Genomic DNA, 16283 nt, shown 5'->3' with positions numbered 1-16283 from the left:
CCCCATGACCCTCTCTCCCCAGCCCCTGGACATCTTCAGTGTAACTTTAAAAAAATCTCCCCTTTCCCCCCTGACATCCCATAAATATTGTTTCCAACACAAATATTGGTCCTAGCTAAAGGACCATAGTCAACTCAATTATCTGGTATCTTACGTGTAAAATGTGGAATATAAACCCAGCTTCTGGAAAGCACCATACTACTGTTACTATGTGTTTAGCTTTTTTTGGTCTTAGGTACATGCCTATTAATTTCCATTAGTTGTATCCTTCCAAATCATGATAAATTTTATGTAAGTTTCGTGATAGCCAGAATCATTGCGTTCTAACCACATTCTAAGCATTATACTAAAAGAAATAAATGGATTAATTTATTCTTCAAAAAATCTTATGATACTAGAGAACAAACTTATGGTTACCAAAGGGGATAGCGGGTGCTGTGTTGTACTGTGCTAAATTGCTTCAGTCGTGTCTGACTTTTTGTGACCCTATGGACCATGGGATTTCCCAGGCAAGAATACTGGAGTAGGTTACCATGCCCTCCTTGGGAATCTTCCCCGATCCAGGGATTGAACCTGCCTCTCTTATGTCCCCTGCATTGGCAGGCGCGTTCTTTACCACTAGCGCCATCTGGGGAAGCCTGGCTAGCAGGCAGAGGAGGACAAATTAGGAGTTTGGGATTGACATATACACAATACTCTATGTAAAATATGTAAACAGCAAGGACCTACTGTATAGCACAGGGAACTATGCTTAATATCTTGTAATAACTTATAAAGGAAAGTAATCTGAAAAAGAATATATATATATATGTGTGTGTAATTGGACTGCTTTGCTGTACTCTTGAAAATGATAGAACATTGTAAATTATACTTCAAAAAAAAGAAATCCTATGAGGCAGTTATTGTTATATCTCTTATTTCATGCATAAAGCCAGATAAGTGACTTGCCTAAAGCCATCTGCTAGTGTTGGAGCCAGTAGTTATTCCAGCAGTTATTAGTTATTCCAATCTATGGCAACATTGTAAGCCTGAGGAGTTGAAGAATGAAATTGTGGAAACCTCATTTCCTGTCAATAAGCAATTTCTGCTTTATTTAGGAATTTTAATGACAAATTATTTTTAAAATTGTTGTTTTGTGTGAAATGGCTAATTTTGAGAGTCATCTGGAAGAACTCTATGTCTTAATTAGTATCCTCAAGAATGTGAGGAATTATCTCCCGCAGAGCCTTCTCAGAATTCCAAAACACACTTTAAGGAAAAAGTATTAAAGTTGGACATAGTTGAGTGATCTTGAGGCACTATAAACAGAACCACCATCTAGATGAAGGTAGCAGCCGGCCAGCACGATGAACCCCCCAGGTACAGGTCCCACAGCCCTAGGTGGTCTCAAGCCCGCCTTGCCTTTACCCCACTGTCTCTTGCTTCAGTGTCTCCTCATGTACCAGTCTTCCTTCTGCTTACAGACCCCTTGTGATGTTCAATTATTTCAAATTGTCAGGGTCTGCAGGAAAATCATGTCACTCGGCAGTTTTTTTTTTTTTTCCCTCTGCCTCTGGATTTGCTTGGTTCTGACCCATGTTTTACAATCAAGTCTGTTCTAGATCTGTGACTGAAGGCTGCAATTTAAGCCTTCTTTTCAAGCATTCTGCCCACAGAATCCCTTGCAGGCTTATCCAGACCTGCACCAGCCACTGTGGCTGACCAGGGTGTGGTGTTACAGTGCAACAAACATGATCCAATAATAATGATGAGCTTGGGATCAAGCACAACATTCTACATCTGAGAAAACACTACAATATGAGCAAGTCTCTAGAAGGTTAAGGAGGAAAATTCTGACAAAAGGAAAACAAAGTGTAGTGAGAGAATTAAAGAAGATAATTTTTTAAATTATTAATAAAAAACAATGATCAAGAATATATAGATAGAAACTGGAGTTTTGAACTGTCAACCAGTAAATTGTCAGATACTTTGACCACCTGATGCGAACAGCTGACTCATTGGAAAAGACCCTGATGCTAGGGAAAGATTGAAAGCAAAAGAAGAGGGAGAAGAGGGAGGCAGAGGATGAGACAGTTAAGTAGCATCACTGACTCAATGGACATGCATTTGAGCAAACTCCGGGAGGTAGAGAAGGACAGGGAAGTCTAGTGTGCTGTAGTCCATGGGGTCACAAAGAGTCAGACATGACTTAGCGACTGAACAACAACAAAAGAGTCAAACTTAATTAAGAGGAAATTCCATTGTACATACTGACAATGTAAAGGTTTTAAAAATAATGAGCTACTTGTTGAGAAAACTTTATTCCAAGAAAACTACTTCTCTTCAAGCTGTGGCTTCTTGTTTTACTGTAAGAATGCACATGTCCAGCCTGAGAAGAGAACTGGGGTGTAATGAAATCTTTCTGTCTTCCAATCCTTAGAATGTATTCATTCAATTATGTAGTAACTAATTTCTGATCATATACTATGTGTCAAGTATTGTGCTGATCAATGGGAATCCAGCAGTGAACAAAGTCAGTCAAGATCTGGGTCTTCACAAAGGTTTCCTTGCCTGATTCCTGTAGCTGGGCAGGTAGATGAGACCAGGTAAATAAAAAGCACATTCCAAAAACTCTTTAAGATCAGATGCCAGGAATTCAATACATTATTTCTCAGGATAACAATAGTGGCTAGTTTCCTGACCAGCTTACAAGTATTTAAACGCCACAAAAACAGATCTACTGTGGATTAATGTTATTATTTCAAATACATTGGCATGGTTTGGATAGTAAAGTTGTTTAGAGTTCTAAATTAGAAATGGTTCTAGCCAAGCTACATTTCTCCTTCCTTGGCTGGAGGGATTCTGGAAAATATGGCATACTGGTTCTTCTAGGACAGGCATTTCAGTGGTTAGGAATTCCAGGTACCAATTGATATTAATCACTGCACAGTTTTCTAGGTCAGGGAACAAATGGGATTCTGACTTAGGCTGTTGTTGTTGTTCAGTCGCCAAGTTGTGTCTCACTCTTTGTGAACCCATGGACTGCAGCATGCCAGGCTACTCTGTCCTTTACTATTTCTTAGAGTTTGCTCAAATTCATGTCCATTGAGTCGGTGATGCTACCTAACTGCTCATCTTCTGCTGCCTTTTTCTCCTTTTGCCTTCAGTCTCTCTCTCAGCATCAGGATCTTTTCCAATGAATTGGCTCTTTGCATCAGGTGGTCAAAACACTGGAGCTTCAGTTTCAGCATCAGTCCTTCCAATGAATATTTAGGACTTAGGTTTCCTCCCCCTTATCACAGATGTGAGAATGATTCATTAGTCAAGTTTGGGATCAGAGAGACTTCCTATCAAGTCTCCACTTCTTCAACATGAATGAAAACTTTGACTTGAAATATGAAGGTGGTTCATTTAAGAGGTTCTGAATTATCTGGATTGCTATTAAAACTAGAGACCTTGTGCATGAATTGTTCCTAAAATTAAAAAATAATGGCCCTTGGAAAATCTTTCTTCACTTGTTTCTTCTGACCCCCCATATTATAACATAAGCTAAAAAAATGAACTTTTGAAGATTAATAAACAATAAAGAAACACATTTGCGTCTGAGAAACAAAAATTTATTATTTTACCATGCAGAGCCCCAGGATAAATGTAATATTATCCTAGAAAAATATCTCATCTTGAAACAGTAGAGAAGTGATGATGAATCAGTGGACTAGGGCTCTATTCAAGAGCAATTTTAATCTTTGTTTATTCATTTTTTAAAGCCAAGAATTCAAATCCTGAAAGCTGGAATTTTTCTAAAGACCATCAAAGAAGGCAAGATTTAGGTACATATTTATGCGGGAAAAGGCATCAAGAGTTACTGCTCAATTAATTGTTGCAGGCAGGTAGGTTTCAAAAGTAGTATCTCTCATCTGATCCATCAGGGCTGGGAAGGGCTGGCACAAGTTTCTGAATACCTGGGGTGATTTCCTGCAGCGCTACTCAGCAGCACGGGGAGGTCCTGCAGGTGCGGCAGGTGGTGCGGCAGGGGGCGGGCCGGCAGCAGGTGGGGCGGCAGCAGGGGGACTGCACAGAGATGGGCTGGCAGCACGTGGTGGCCCAGCAGCAGGGGCGGCAGACCACGGCCTGGCAGGACGTGGGGCAGCAGGTGATGGGGCGGCAGCAGCCCTCCTGCAGGCTGCAGGGGTCGCAGCAGACTGGGCGGCGGCAGGGCTCGCAGATGGGGCGCGTGCAGCGGGGCACGCAGGTCACGGGGCGGCTCACGGTGGTCTGGCAGGACACTGGACGGCAGCAGCAGGGGTCGCGGTAGCAGCAGGGCTGGAGGCAGCCTCCGCCACAGCTGAGGGAGGAGAAGGTGGGGCCGCAGCAGGAGCCGGTCATGGTGGTGTGTGGGGCTGAGTGGGGTTGAGGTGGTGAGAGGAGTTGAGTGTTCTCAGGTGTGAGTGTCTTCCCCCTGCTCGGGGCCCTTTATATACCCTGGCCAGGAGCTGATGATCCCATGACAAGCTGTTGTTTCCTGGAGTTGTGGTTGCCCATTGAAATGAGAACCCCAGATTGGTGGATTCAACTGCTGAGGCAGCAATACAAGCATCGCTGATGGGTGCTTTTCTTTCTTCCTGTCTGCTTTTCCCCTTGAAATGAATACTTAATGATTTACATAATTTGAAAAATTACTCATTGAATAGCTAATCCTTCCAGACCATGTCATGTGACAGATGAGCTGAAAGTTTGAGGAATCCAGTGCTGCCACCATCACACTTTCCTCTGTTCATCATCCAGGACTAATGGGACTATAAGGTTCAGGAGTGGTAAGCCTGGTTTCTGATTGATGCTGAAATGAAGGATGAGTTTCTGGAAAACCAAAATGGCTTGTAAAAGGTGATGTGTACTGCTTCTGCAATGGAACAAATGGCCCAGTGCTTCTGTAAAATAATGTGTTATTTCACCTTGTTTATCAGGAAATGACCACGTAAGTCACTCAAGTAATGCTGTTTAGTGGCCTGAATTGGCCTATCACTTCATAGCAACATATGGGACCCTTACTAAGTAAATAGTGCTATACTGTAGTTTCTTATCACAGAGTAATTACAAATTTTAGAAAGGCAAGACAAAGGCAGGGAAACCAATTAAAGGAGACAAACTTTTCATGCAACAGTAAGGCCAAATGAAGTAAAGATTTTATTCATATTATGCCTTTCTGAGTATTCCTTCTTGAGTCTTAGAAATAACACCGAAATTGGAATATTTCTTACTTCCTAGGTGTGACATAAGCACTTGTACTGAGTTCTTCAACACACATTAAAATATTTATAAAGGGACTAATTATCTTGCTGTTGTAGATGCTTTGGTTTGTTGGCTGAGGATTTTGCTTGCTTACATATCAAGTGTGAAGGTAGGCTTCTAAGAAAGACAAGGGGAGGGACTTCCCTGGTGGTCCAGTGGTTAAGACTCTGTGCTTCCACTGCAGGGGGCATGGGTTCCATCCATGGTTGGTGAAAGAAAATCACAGATGACACATGGTACAGCCAAAAAAATAATAAAAATTTTAAAAATGACAAAGGGAAGTAAGTGAGCTGGTGATTGATAAAATTGTTTTGTCTTTTTCAGTCTCAGCTAAGAAAAATGGGGGTACAGAAAATAAATATAAATTGGAAAAAAGGTTAAAAATAACACTGTACTCTTTTCTATTGGCATAACATTGTAAACCAACTATACTTCCAAAAATGTGACAATAAATAAATAAATGCTAAAAAAAAGATAACATTGAACAAAGGTTGCTGAGGCAATTGACACACTTTGGTCCATCATAATTCTGGTCCTTAAAGGCCTTTGAGTTTCTGATCCATGATAGTCTATCCCAATTTGTGGAAGGCCAAATTGGTGAAATGATTTCTCCAGAGATGTACAGGTAAAAGAGTGGCAAAGCTTCAGCAATACTTCACACCATCTTTTGAGTACAAACACTGATGCATAGCTCCTGGTCTTTTTCCAACTCTGAGTCACCTTAAAAGAGTGAACAGGTAGTAGTAGTAATCAAAAATTCTGTCTCATATAGGGAAATAAAATAAGAACTCGCTTAATTTATGGTTTATTTTAGCATATTGTTATTCGGCTTAGAATGTATTGTTTGTTTAGTCACTAAATTGTGTCCAACTCTTTTGCGATGCTATGAACTGTAGCCCAGCAGGCTCTTCTGTCCATAGGATTTCCCAGGGAAGACTAGTAGAATGGGTTGCTATTTCCTCCTTCGGGGAATCTTCCCCACCCAAGAATCAAACCTGAGTCTCCCGCACCTACTGCATTGGCAGGCAGATTCTTTACCTAAGGGATTCCAGGGAATCCCTTAGAATATATACAGAGATTCAAACATTAGGAATAGGAATACGTCTGTAAACTCATTGCTTATTTTAACTGGCAAATGGACACAGTCCTAAGAAATCTTGTGTTTTGTGATCATGGACTGTCAGAAACTTTGCTATTTGAAGTAACAATAGTAATAAGGGCTGTGCTATGCTTAGTTGTGTCTGACTCTTTGCGGCCCCATGGACTGTAGCCTGTCAGGCTCCTCGGTCCGTGGAGTTTTACAGGCAAGAATACTGAAGTGGGTTGCCATTCCCTACTCCAGGAGATCTTCCTGACTCACGGCTGGAACCTGTGTCTCTTGCATCTTCTGCATTGGCAGGCAAATTGTTTACCACTGAGCCACCTGGGAATCCCAAGTAATAAGGGACATCCCACTATTGCTTGGATAGGACCTTAATCACCTTAACACAAAAGCAGTCTCAATATCCAATCCAGGGGGCAGACAATCAGATATGAGATTTTCAGATACCACATTCTGCAGTTATCTTAACTATATGGTTTCCAGAGAAAGGAGACAGTAAGTCCATTTCACTGCCCAGCGCTGCTGTTAATTCTTTTACACAAAGCCACATTTCTCTTTGAACCTACCATTTCATGTAATTTTATCTGAATTTTCCCATTCCTCAAAATCCTATAAAAACCTTTACCTTCACTTGGTGGGATGTCCTGTGTTTCTAATGCCGTGTGGTCTCCCTTGCTATAGCACACTAATGGACCTAAGTTTGTTAGAAAAGGGATTTGTCCCTGGCCTTTATCTCATGGGCTTTTTTAGTTACATTGTGCAAATTCCAGATGTTCTGCAAGAGCATAATCGTTAGAGTAGAAGCAAGTAAACATTATCTAAGGTGGTGATAAATTATGGGATTTTTTAGTTGGATTGAAGCATGTAGTGATGATGACTCTTTCTGATGGCCAGAAAAAGCCATGCCCTCACCTCAATAGTTTTATGAGTTGTGTTTTGTTATGAGTGTCATGAGTTATGTTTTTTTAGAAACTAGTTTGGGCGCCCTGGATGGTAGGACATTTTGCAAGTTCTGAAAATAGAAAATGCATTCTGTGTTCTCCAAAATGATCCTTAAAATAGCCTCCACTCATAAGTGTCAGAGATGGGAGTGGGGAAGATTGAGGGGAAAAGGGCAGGAGGAGGACGGGGAAGACAAATAAGTCAGACAGAGAAAGAGAAATATCAGAACCTAAAAAGAAATAATACAAATAAGCTTATTTACAAAACTGAAACAGACTCAGACTTAGAGAATGGAATACTTATGGTTACCAGGAGGGAAGGATAGCAGGGAGAGAGAGGGAGAATGGGATCGAAATGTACACACTGCTTTATTTAAAAGGGATAACCAACAAGGACCTACTGTATACCAAAGGGCACTCTGCTCAGTGTTAGGTGGCAGTCTGGTTGGGATGGGAGTTTGAGAGAGAAAGGATACGTATATACGTATGGCTGAGTCCCTTTGCCATCCACCTGAAGCTATCGCCACATTATTAATTGGCTATACTCCAATATAAAATGAAAAGTTAAAAAATAAATTCTTCCTCCACCACCTGTCAATTTTGTAATTTAGAGAAAATACTGTAACACTAGCAGCCCCAGTTTCCTCATCTGTAACAAGAGTCTCTGATGTTCTTCATAATCCAAATTTATTATAAAATCCACAAAAATGTAGAAGATAGAAGATATGGGTATTATTAATTGAAAAGAGAAAATATTTTAGTTGGAAAAGACAAAAGGCCTGTGGTGATCAGGGAACTAGTGGGATTTATTTCTGGAATTAAAAAAAATAAATATCTCTTCTGAGTGGTTTAAGTATGTATCTCCTTAAATCTAAGGAAGACTAAACAAGTAATCTTTTGGAGTCTCCTACAGCTTTGTGTTTAATTCCTTTGGGTTAGGGTGAAAGGGAAAGTGTAACTATCAAATGCATATATATCCCCAGTTCTTATTACCCCTGATGATAAACCCCTATTCATACTCATAAATCTTGCCATCAAGGACTCTTTCCTACATACTGTAAATCAGCCTTTAAAGAGCCCTTTCATCCTGAAACAGCCCTGACCTAACAACGAATTTTTTTGTGCTGTCTTTATTATAGTTCTTAGAAAATTAGTCTCTGGAAGTGGTTATGGATTATCCTGAAAAAAGTCTTCCCTTGAATGCCTTCCAACTTAAAATAATATGATGTGTAATAAGTAGCACATCTTTTGAGCTTGTTTGTTACAGCGATGATCAAATGTTCAACAAATATGAATGGTATTGAAACAGGCCAGGATGCTGTGGGGCCTTCCCAGGAACAAATTCCCCTTGTCCCCTGCCTGCTTTTTGTTTGCAGAAAAGCTTTAGCTTCCTAAGCCTCCCCCAAGTTCCAAAGAGCAAATTTAATCGAAGAAATGAGAAAACACAGAAACAAAGGAAGACAGTCAAGCAAGACAAAATCATGATAGTTCAGCCATAAAACAAAGTCAAGGACTTTCAGTTCCTTATCAAGGATACTATTCTGAGCCATACCCTTCAGTTGTTTTGCAGACACTAAACCCCCCATCAGGCGGAAGAAATTAATTGCATGCTGATCACAAGCACAGAGACCCCAGACCAATTGGAATCAGAAGGTTGAAGGCAGATTCCTGAAATATCACCCTGTTAACCTCACCATCAGCCAATCAGAAAATTGAGTGTGAGCTGATCCTGGACCCTAAGACCCTCCTCTTCACCTTGCCTTTAAAAACACTTCCCTGAGAGCCACTGGGGAGTTCAGGTCTTTTGAGCCCAAGCTGCCCATTCTCCTTGCTTGGTTCCATGTTGGTTGCCTTGCAATCAACTCTGCACTTTTCTTCACCACAATGCAGTGTCAAAAGATTTGTTTTACTGTGCATGAGTGAGCAGATCAAAATTGGTTTGGTAACAGTAGGGGTGCTTCCTATGTGTCAGGCACTTTATATGCATTAAGTTGCTTAACTTACCCAGAAATTTACATTGATAAATATTAATTTTCTCATTTTGTAGACAGGGAAAACTGGAGGTCAGAAAATTTAAGTTAAACTGATGAATTTTTTGCTTTAAGTAAATATATAGCTTTTAGAATTCTTTTCATAAAGACAATTCCCTTCTAATGTATTTTGATTCAATAAATAGAAATTGACTACCAGCTATATTCTAAACATTGACCTCAGTAATGGGAACCAGGAAAAGTGTGGCTCCTTCATTGGAGGTAGAGAAATAGATAATCTCAATACTATGCCTTGTGAAGAGGGAAGGAAGTATAGGATGTTATTGGCACAACTTAGGGGCACCTAACCTAGCTTGTGGGTGTGTGCATGTGTGTTCGTGCATGTTATGCATGTGTGTTTGTGTGATGGAGGGCTTCAGTTCAGTTCAGTTCAGTTCAGTCGCTCAGTCGTGTCCGACTCTTTGCGACCCCATGAATCGCAGCACGCTAGGCCTCCCTGTCCATCATCAACTCCCGGAGTTCACCCAGACTGACGTCCATCGAGTCAGTGATGCCATCCAGCCATCTCATCCTCTGTCGTCCCCTTATCCTCCTGCCCCCAATCCTTCCCAGCATCAGAGTCTTTTCCAATAAGTCAACTCTTTGCATCAGGTGGACAAAGTATTGGAGTTTCAGCTTTAGCATCATTCCTTCCAAAGAAATCCCAGGGCTGATCTCCTTTAGAATGGACTGGTTGGATCTCCTTGCAGTCCATGGGACTCTCAAGAGTCTTCTCCAACACCACAGTTCAAAAGCATCAATTCTCCAGCACTTAGCTTTCTTCACAGTCCAACTCTCACATCCATACATGATGGAGGGCTTAGGACAGAACAATTGGAGAAGACTGAGCTGAATCTTGGAAATGACTCAGGGTTAGGTAGATGGAGAGGGTGGAGGGAAGGGGTAGATGAAAAGATATTCCAGATTAAATGAAGAACATGACAAAAGCAAAGACATGGAACTTCACGACTTGTGCCAGTAACTGTGAGAAGTTCAGAGTTGTTTAGAGTGAAATATAGTTGGGGATTGTTGAGACATGAACCTGGAGATGTGGGCAAAGGACAAGCCACGGAGGACCTAGTGTGCTCAGATTTCCTACACACGTGGGCAGTCTGAGGACTGGTCTCACAGTCCTGTACCACTTGTTAAGACTCATACCTGGATCCCTGTACCTCTTCTTTCCCTCTCCTGTCTCCTTCATCCTCTCCATCTGTCTTCCTTTTCATTGTTTGCTCATCTGTGTACACTCATAAACATGCACTAATGAATGAATCAGGAAGCGGGGGTGTTACAGGAAAAAATTAGTTTATTGAAAAATAAGCAGGCAACACATTACAAAAGATGGAGGGGAGAGTTTGAGCAGCCTCTGGAATTCAGAATGAGTTTGTAACACCCACTCTGGGGACTTTTAAAGATGGATTTAGCATCAATTGTGACTTCTGCTGATGGCTGCTACTGCTGCTAAGTCACTTCAGTCGTGTCCGACTCTGTGCGACCCCATAGATGGCAGCCCACCAGGCTCCCCCGTCCCTGGGATTGACAGCTGCAAATTTGACTGGACATCTGCTTATATATCCAAATGGTAAAACATAAAAATGACTATTGTCACCTTATGAAAGAATGTCTATTTTTCTTTCAACGTAATTAAAATGCAGAGTGGATGCTTAGGCTCCAGGATGTTGCTTTATAAGAAAGTGGGGTCTCAGCAGCAGGGGGAGGTCCTGCAGGTGCGGCAGGTGGTGCGGCAGGGGGCGGGCCGGCAGCAGGTGGGGCGGCAGCAGGGGGACTGCACAGAGATGGGCTGGCAGCACGTGGTGGCCCAGCAGCAGGGGCGGCAGACCACGGCCTGGCAGGACGTGGGGCAGCAGGTGATGGGGCGGCAGCAGCCCTCCTGCAGGCTGCAGGGGTCGCAGCAGACTGGGCGGCGGCAGGGCTCGCAGATGGGGCGCGTGCAGCGGGGCACGCAGGTCACGGGGCGGCTCACGGTGGTCTGGCAGGACACTGGGCGGCAGCAGCAGGGGTCGCGGTAGCAGCAGGGCTGGAGGCAGCCTCCGCCACAGCTGAGGGAGGAGAAGGTGGGGCCGCAGCAGGAGCCGGTCATGGTGGTGTGTGGGGCTGAGTGGGGTTGAAGTGGTGAGAGGAGTTGAGTGTTCACAGGTGTGAGTGTCTTCCCCCTGCTCGGGGCCCTTTATATACCCTGACCTGGAGCTGATGATCCCCAGAGACTCATGCCATTCCTTGTTAATATTCTGGCCAATTAAGTGAGGATTTAGCATTGACTAATACCAGTTTCGGTAACCCTCTACCCCTATATCCACGCACACACCCCACAGATATTTTCTGTTTTCTTGTTTTGTTTATAGTCACCAAATCTAGCCACATGATTTGAAGCTAGTGAAATTTCCTTTGAAATATACTCATCCATATAAAAAAGAATGTGTTTTCCAAATTATGTTAGTATTTAATTACTTCATCCTTTGGCCCTGTAGTTAGCATTTTATTTCTGGACTTCAAAGACTCCCATAATTGCCACCCAAACAGTGACCTGGTATTTACAACCGTGCACATGAAGCTAACAGGCTCACAGTAGCACTCCAGGCAGCCCAGTGTCACCTGTTTCCCAGGTGTCTCCTCCATGACTCACTGAAAGGCAGGTTTGTGGTTCTCCATATGAGGAGGGCCACATGGCACCCAGGATGGCTGCCACATGGTTTAATCACTCCTCCCCAGGAGGGCCTGGGTGGTCCTAGTGGATTCTGTACCCTCCTCACCTTCCAAACCAAACTCAACCTCTACCTTAACGATAAAACCCTCATCAAGCATCCATTGCAATTTTTATCTGTGTAATTTCTTGGGGTTGTCATTGCATGTGTAGATTCTGCAAAGAGATGGCAGAGAACTTATACATATATCTCCTCATTTTATAAAAAGGGTCATGTGGTTTTACCATGGTCACCTCATGGGGTCCCAGTCTCCTCATTCCTCAGTAAACAACGTCTACTGTGACTTTTCTGTTTATCAGGCTCTGCAGATGATACAGTTGTCAGACAGGAGAGAGAATATCTTAAGTATTTTTTCCTTCCCCAGTTTTACTGGAATATAATTGACAATCTCAAGTAGGGATCACTTAGAGTGATTGTTGCCGTTGTTTAGTCGCTAAGTTGTGACCCCATGGACTGGAGTCCTCGCCAGGCTCCTCCTTCTATGGGATTCTGGAGTGGATTGCCATTTCCTTCCCCAGGGCATCTTCTCGACCCAGATTCTCTACCCCTGAACCACCGGGGAAGTCCCCAACTAAAAATGAATGAGGAAACAACTTACCCCAATGAAAGATAACCCCAAAGGGCCTCAGGGCTTGCACGCTGGGCCAGATCTGTGCAGTAGCACAGAGGATAAATAGAGGTTGACTTAGAGCTGGGATGGGGTGGGGGGACTGCTTTTTCCCAGGTCTTAAAGTATAGTCTGGCTTCCCTTGGTAGCACATGGTGGCTCTGTAAGATATGCAGTTGTCTAATTCCTTTTATGGTTTTTCAATTGTACCTTCACCCTATACTTTACTCTTTATGATGAGTTCTATAAATTTGAATCTTATGTATGAAGTACATTTACACTTTTCCTTTGAATTTGAAAAAAAAAAAAAAAAGAATCCTGTCCTGTCAGCCATGTACTAAATGGAAAAAGAAGGGCCAAGAGCTTGCAAATCACTAATCAAATGCTTTTAAAACGTCATTTGTCCTAAAATTACCCCCTTGAGCTACAAGGAGGAGGCTTTTTGTTGTTGTCATGAGGGTATCAGTTTTATTTTTGCTTCAATGATATCATGAAAGATATCATGAATGTGGATTATATCAAGTTCATTCTATTTCTCATGCCAAGATACTCTCTTGGCTCCTTTTATAATATTAGTTGATTTTTACTGTACAGACTAAATGTTCTCTGACATAATATGGCTAGAATTACATGAAATATTGTGGGCAGAGGCATATTTTAATTTGATGTAAGAGTAATATATTCTGATTTGCTTACAAATAGCATTTTTATTTATGACTTACATTCTGTGGACATTCTTGGCCTCAACAGTCCTTTGAACTAATGTATCACAGTTTTACAAGGAATTTCTTAATTAGGCCCTTACTGGAAGCTTATACCCATTTTCCCCTAAGAACAGTTTATAATAGTTCCCTCTGGATGTATTGTTTTGTTTGCTGATGCTGTGAGCACTCGTTTTTCTTCTCAGTGTGTAAGAGCTTTAAGTTACTATATGTATCGAGTACTAGGAGACACAGAAGAGGTGTGTTTGATCCCTGGTTCAGGAAAATCCCCTGGAGTAGGAAATGGCAACCCATTCCAGTATTCTTGCGTGGAAAATTCCATGGACAGCAGAGCCTGGTGGACTAAGTCTGTGGGTTTTCAAAGAGTCAGACCCAAGTGAGCATGTGCATGCGCACACACATGCACACACATGTACATTCCAAGGACTATAACAGGTATCTTTACCTGTCTTATTAGTCATCAGAGCGATCAAATGAGTACATATTATTACCCCTGTAGATAAAGAATTGAACCTCAGTGAGTTTAACTAGTTTGCCCAAGGTTATACAGTTCTTAAATAATTGGAATAACACAGCTCTCAAGAGTCTGGGTTCATCCCAAGTATGTCTGACCCTTAAACTTACATTTTAACAAACATGCTTACAAAATCCAATGGGATTTTTCCTCAATTTAAGATGAATAATTTCACTTTTTACTATTCTTAAGTGCTTTTAAAAATATTTGCACTTATTTTTAAATAAACTATTGAGATATCTTGCATGTCCTTCGATTTCAGCCTGAGGCACAAAATGGTCTGTGATGGTCCTGTTCCGGAAAGCACTATGTCTATCAGGGACTAGTCGGGGTTACCATGAACTGGGGAGAAGCACATCCTAGCATTTCAAAATAAAATTAGGGGTAGGGGATCAAGGGGCTTCCCTGGTAGCTTAGGCAATAAAGAATCTGCCTACAATAAAGGAGACTTAGGTTCGATTCCTTGATCAGGAAGATCCCCTGGAGAAGGAAATGGCAACCCACTCCCTTTCAACAACTTTGCTAGGCTCGAATGGAGGAGCCTGGCAGGCTTACAGTCCATAGGATCGCAAAGAGTCAGACACGACTGAGCTACTAACACTTTCCCTTTCAGGGGATTAAGAGATACGAACTGTTTTGTATAAAATAGATAAGCAACAAGGATATATCATACAACACAGAGGACCATAACCAACAACCTGTAATGGAGTATAATCTATAAAAATATTGAATCGCCATGCTGATCACCCAAAACCAATATAATATTGCAAATCAACTAAACACCAATAAAAAATAAAACAAAACTTCCAATAAAAAATAAAACAAAACTTCAAAATAGAGACTGCATCTCATATGGCACATCATAAATATCTTAAAGCTTGTTTTGCAGGGTTTTTCTTTTTTTTTTCAGGCATTATCCACCCGGTCCACTAAGTAGTCAAGATCCTCTTCAACTGTGAGGCTTGGAACCTTTCATGTTCTTCAGAAAGAGGGACAGTCCAACCTGTGCTCCTGCAATTGGCTTGGGGTTGAAGATGCCCTGTGGATTGTGTTTGGACTCTCCACAGCTATGGAAGGAAAACCTGTCCTCACTAGTGCATGCTGAGGGAAATGAATATCTGGCTCTGCTTACACATTAGCGTGTGCTTTTCCCACTACGCAAACTGCATGTTCTCCATAAAGTAAGACTGGGTCTGTGGTGGCAAAGATGAACCAAAGTTGGGGCCACTCCTCTTTGCTCCATGTGCTGGTCTCCAGGGGGTTATCCTGACTCTCCACCTCTGTCTGGTCAGCAGCCCTTCCTTGCAGTCCACATTGGGGCTGTTGTGCTGGAGTTTTGTGGGCAGGAGCTTTCTCTTGTTGACCGGGTCCCCCAAAGCCTGCTTCCCAGCTCTTCTCTTCTGGGCCATGGAGCAATTGTGTGCGGCACCGCTGGTCCTGGAGTGTCTCCTGGGGAGGTAGGGTGTGCCTGTGGCTCTCCCTGGCTATGGGGACACCAGTAGTGGAGTTCTCAAACAGTGTTCAGCCACAGGAACTCTCACAGAGGCAGACATCCTGCCCGGGCCATTAGCGACCAATCTTAAGAGCTTAATTTTATCTATAAACCTGGAAATTATTATTAATCTAGTCTTCCAGAAAGTTTGTTGAGATAAAATCAAGTCCAGCAAAACACTTGGGCATTCCCCTATTGTTATTTCATTTATGGAAAACTATCTGGTTAATCTTTTCATACCAATTGATATATTTACTAGTTTCTCATTGCCACCACAGTTGAATTAGTCAACTCTTGCTGCATAACAACCACAAACTCTTATAACATACAATAGCAAGTATTTATTTCTTGGCCACTTGTCTGCAGTTCAGTTGAGTTTGGCTGATTTTTAAGGCTGGTCTTGGTTTCTGGCCATGGATTAGTTTTGGACTGCCATCTGAATTCATGTTTCCAGATTCAGCAAATAAAAATACACATCCCTCAGTTAAATTTGAATTTCAAATAAGCAACAAATAATATTTTACTGTAAGTATATAATATTTTAGTGTAAGTATATGTAAGTATGCATAGGGCATCCTTACATAAAAAATCATTTGTTGTTTATCTGAAATTCCAGTTTAATGAGGCATCCTGCATTTTACCTAGTAACCCTATTTCTGACAGCACAAGGGAGCAATTCCCATCATGCAAACACATTCCAAATCTTGGCTAGGGTTGTGTCTTCTAATACCCCATTGGCCAAAGCAAGTCACACGGTGAAGTCCAAATCATGGCTAGGAAATGGGGAGAGGACACGTCTCCCAAAGACGCAGGAGAGGCAGACAGTAAATATTAGTGAAGAGTGATCTAATCTGCCAGAGTGCAAATTAGTTACTTTATAACCT

General features: G+C 42.0%; 2 protein-coding genes across 2 annotated transcripts; both read right to left on the bottom strand.

Annotated features, from left to right (window-relative positions):
• Nucleotides 1-3580: 3580 nt before the first annotated feature.
• On the bottom strand, nt 3581-4436 carry LOC112583524 (keratin, high-sulfur matrix protein, IIIA3). Its single transcript, XM_044938984.2, has one exon. It carries the CDS (start codon nt 4363-4365, stop codon nt 3967-3969), a length of 399 nt encoding a protein of 132 aa, XP_044794919.1. The 5' UTR covers nt 4366-4436; the 3' UTR covers nt 3581-3966.
• A 6193-nt stretch (nt 4437-10629) lies between these two features.
• LOC112583523 (keratin, high-sulfur matrix protein, IIIA3) lies at nt 10630-11518 on the bottom strand. Its single transcript, XM_025279258.2, has one exon. It carries the CDS (start codon nt 11440-11442, stop codon nt 11044-11046), a length of 399 nt encoding a protein of 132 aa, XP_025135043.1. The 5' UTR covers nt 11443-11518; the 3' UTR covers nt 10630-11043.
• Between the last annotated feature and the right edge of the window lie 4765 nt (nt 11519-16283).

This window comes from Bubalus bubalis, chromosome 3, assembly GCF_019923935.1.
Source record: "Bubalus bubalis isolate 160015118507 breed Murrah chromosome 3, NDDB_SH_1, whole genome shotgun sequence".
NCBI classification, from domain to species: domain Eukaryota; kingdom Metazoa; phylum Chordata; class Mammalia; order Artiodactyla; family Bovidae; genus Bubalus; species Bubalus bubalis.
This window is presented reverse-complemented; position numbering and strand designations above follow the sequence as displayed.

Coding starts and splice junctions, on each gene's coding strand:
- LOC112583524 (XM_044938984.2), bottom strand. CDS start 4,365: ATGACCGGCTCCTGCTGCGGCCCCACCTTCTCCTCCCTCAGCTGTGGC.
- LOC112583523 (XM_025279258.2), bottom strand. CDS start 11,442: ATGACCGGCTCCTGCTGCGGCCCCACCTTCTCCTCCCTCAGCTGTGGC.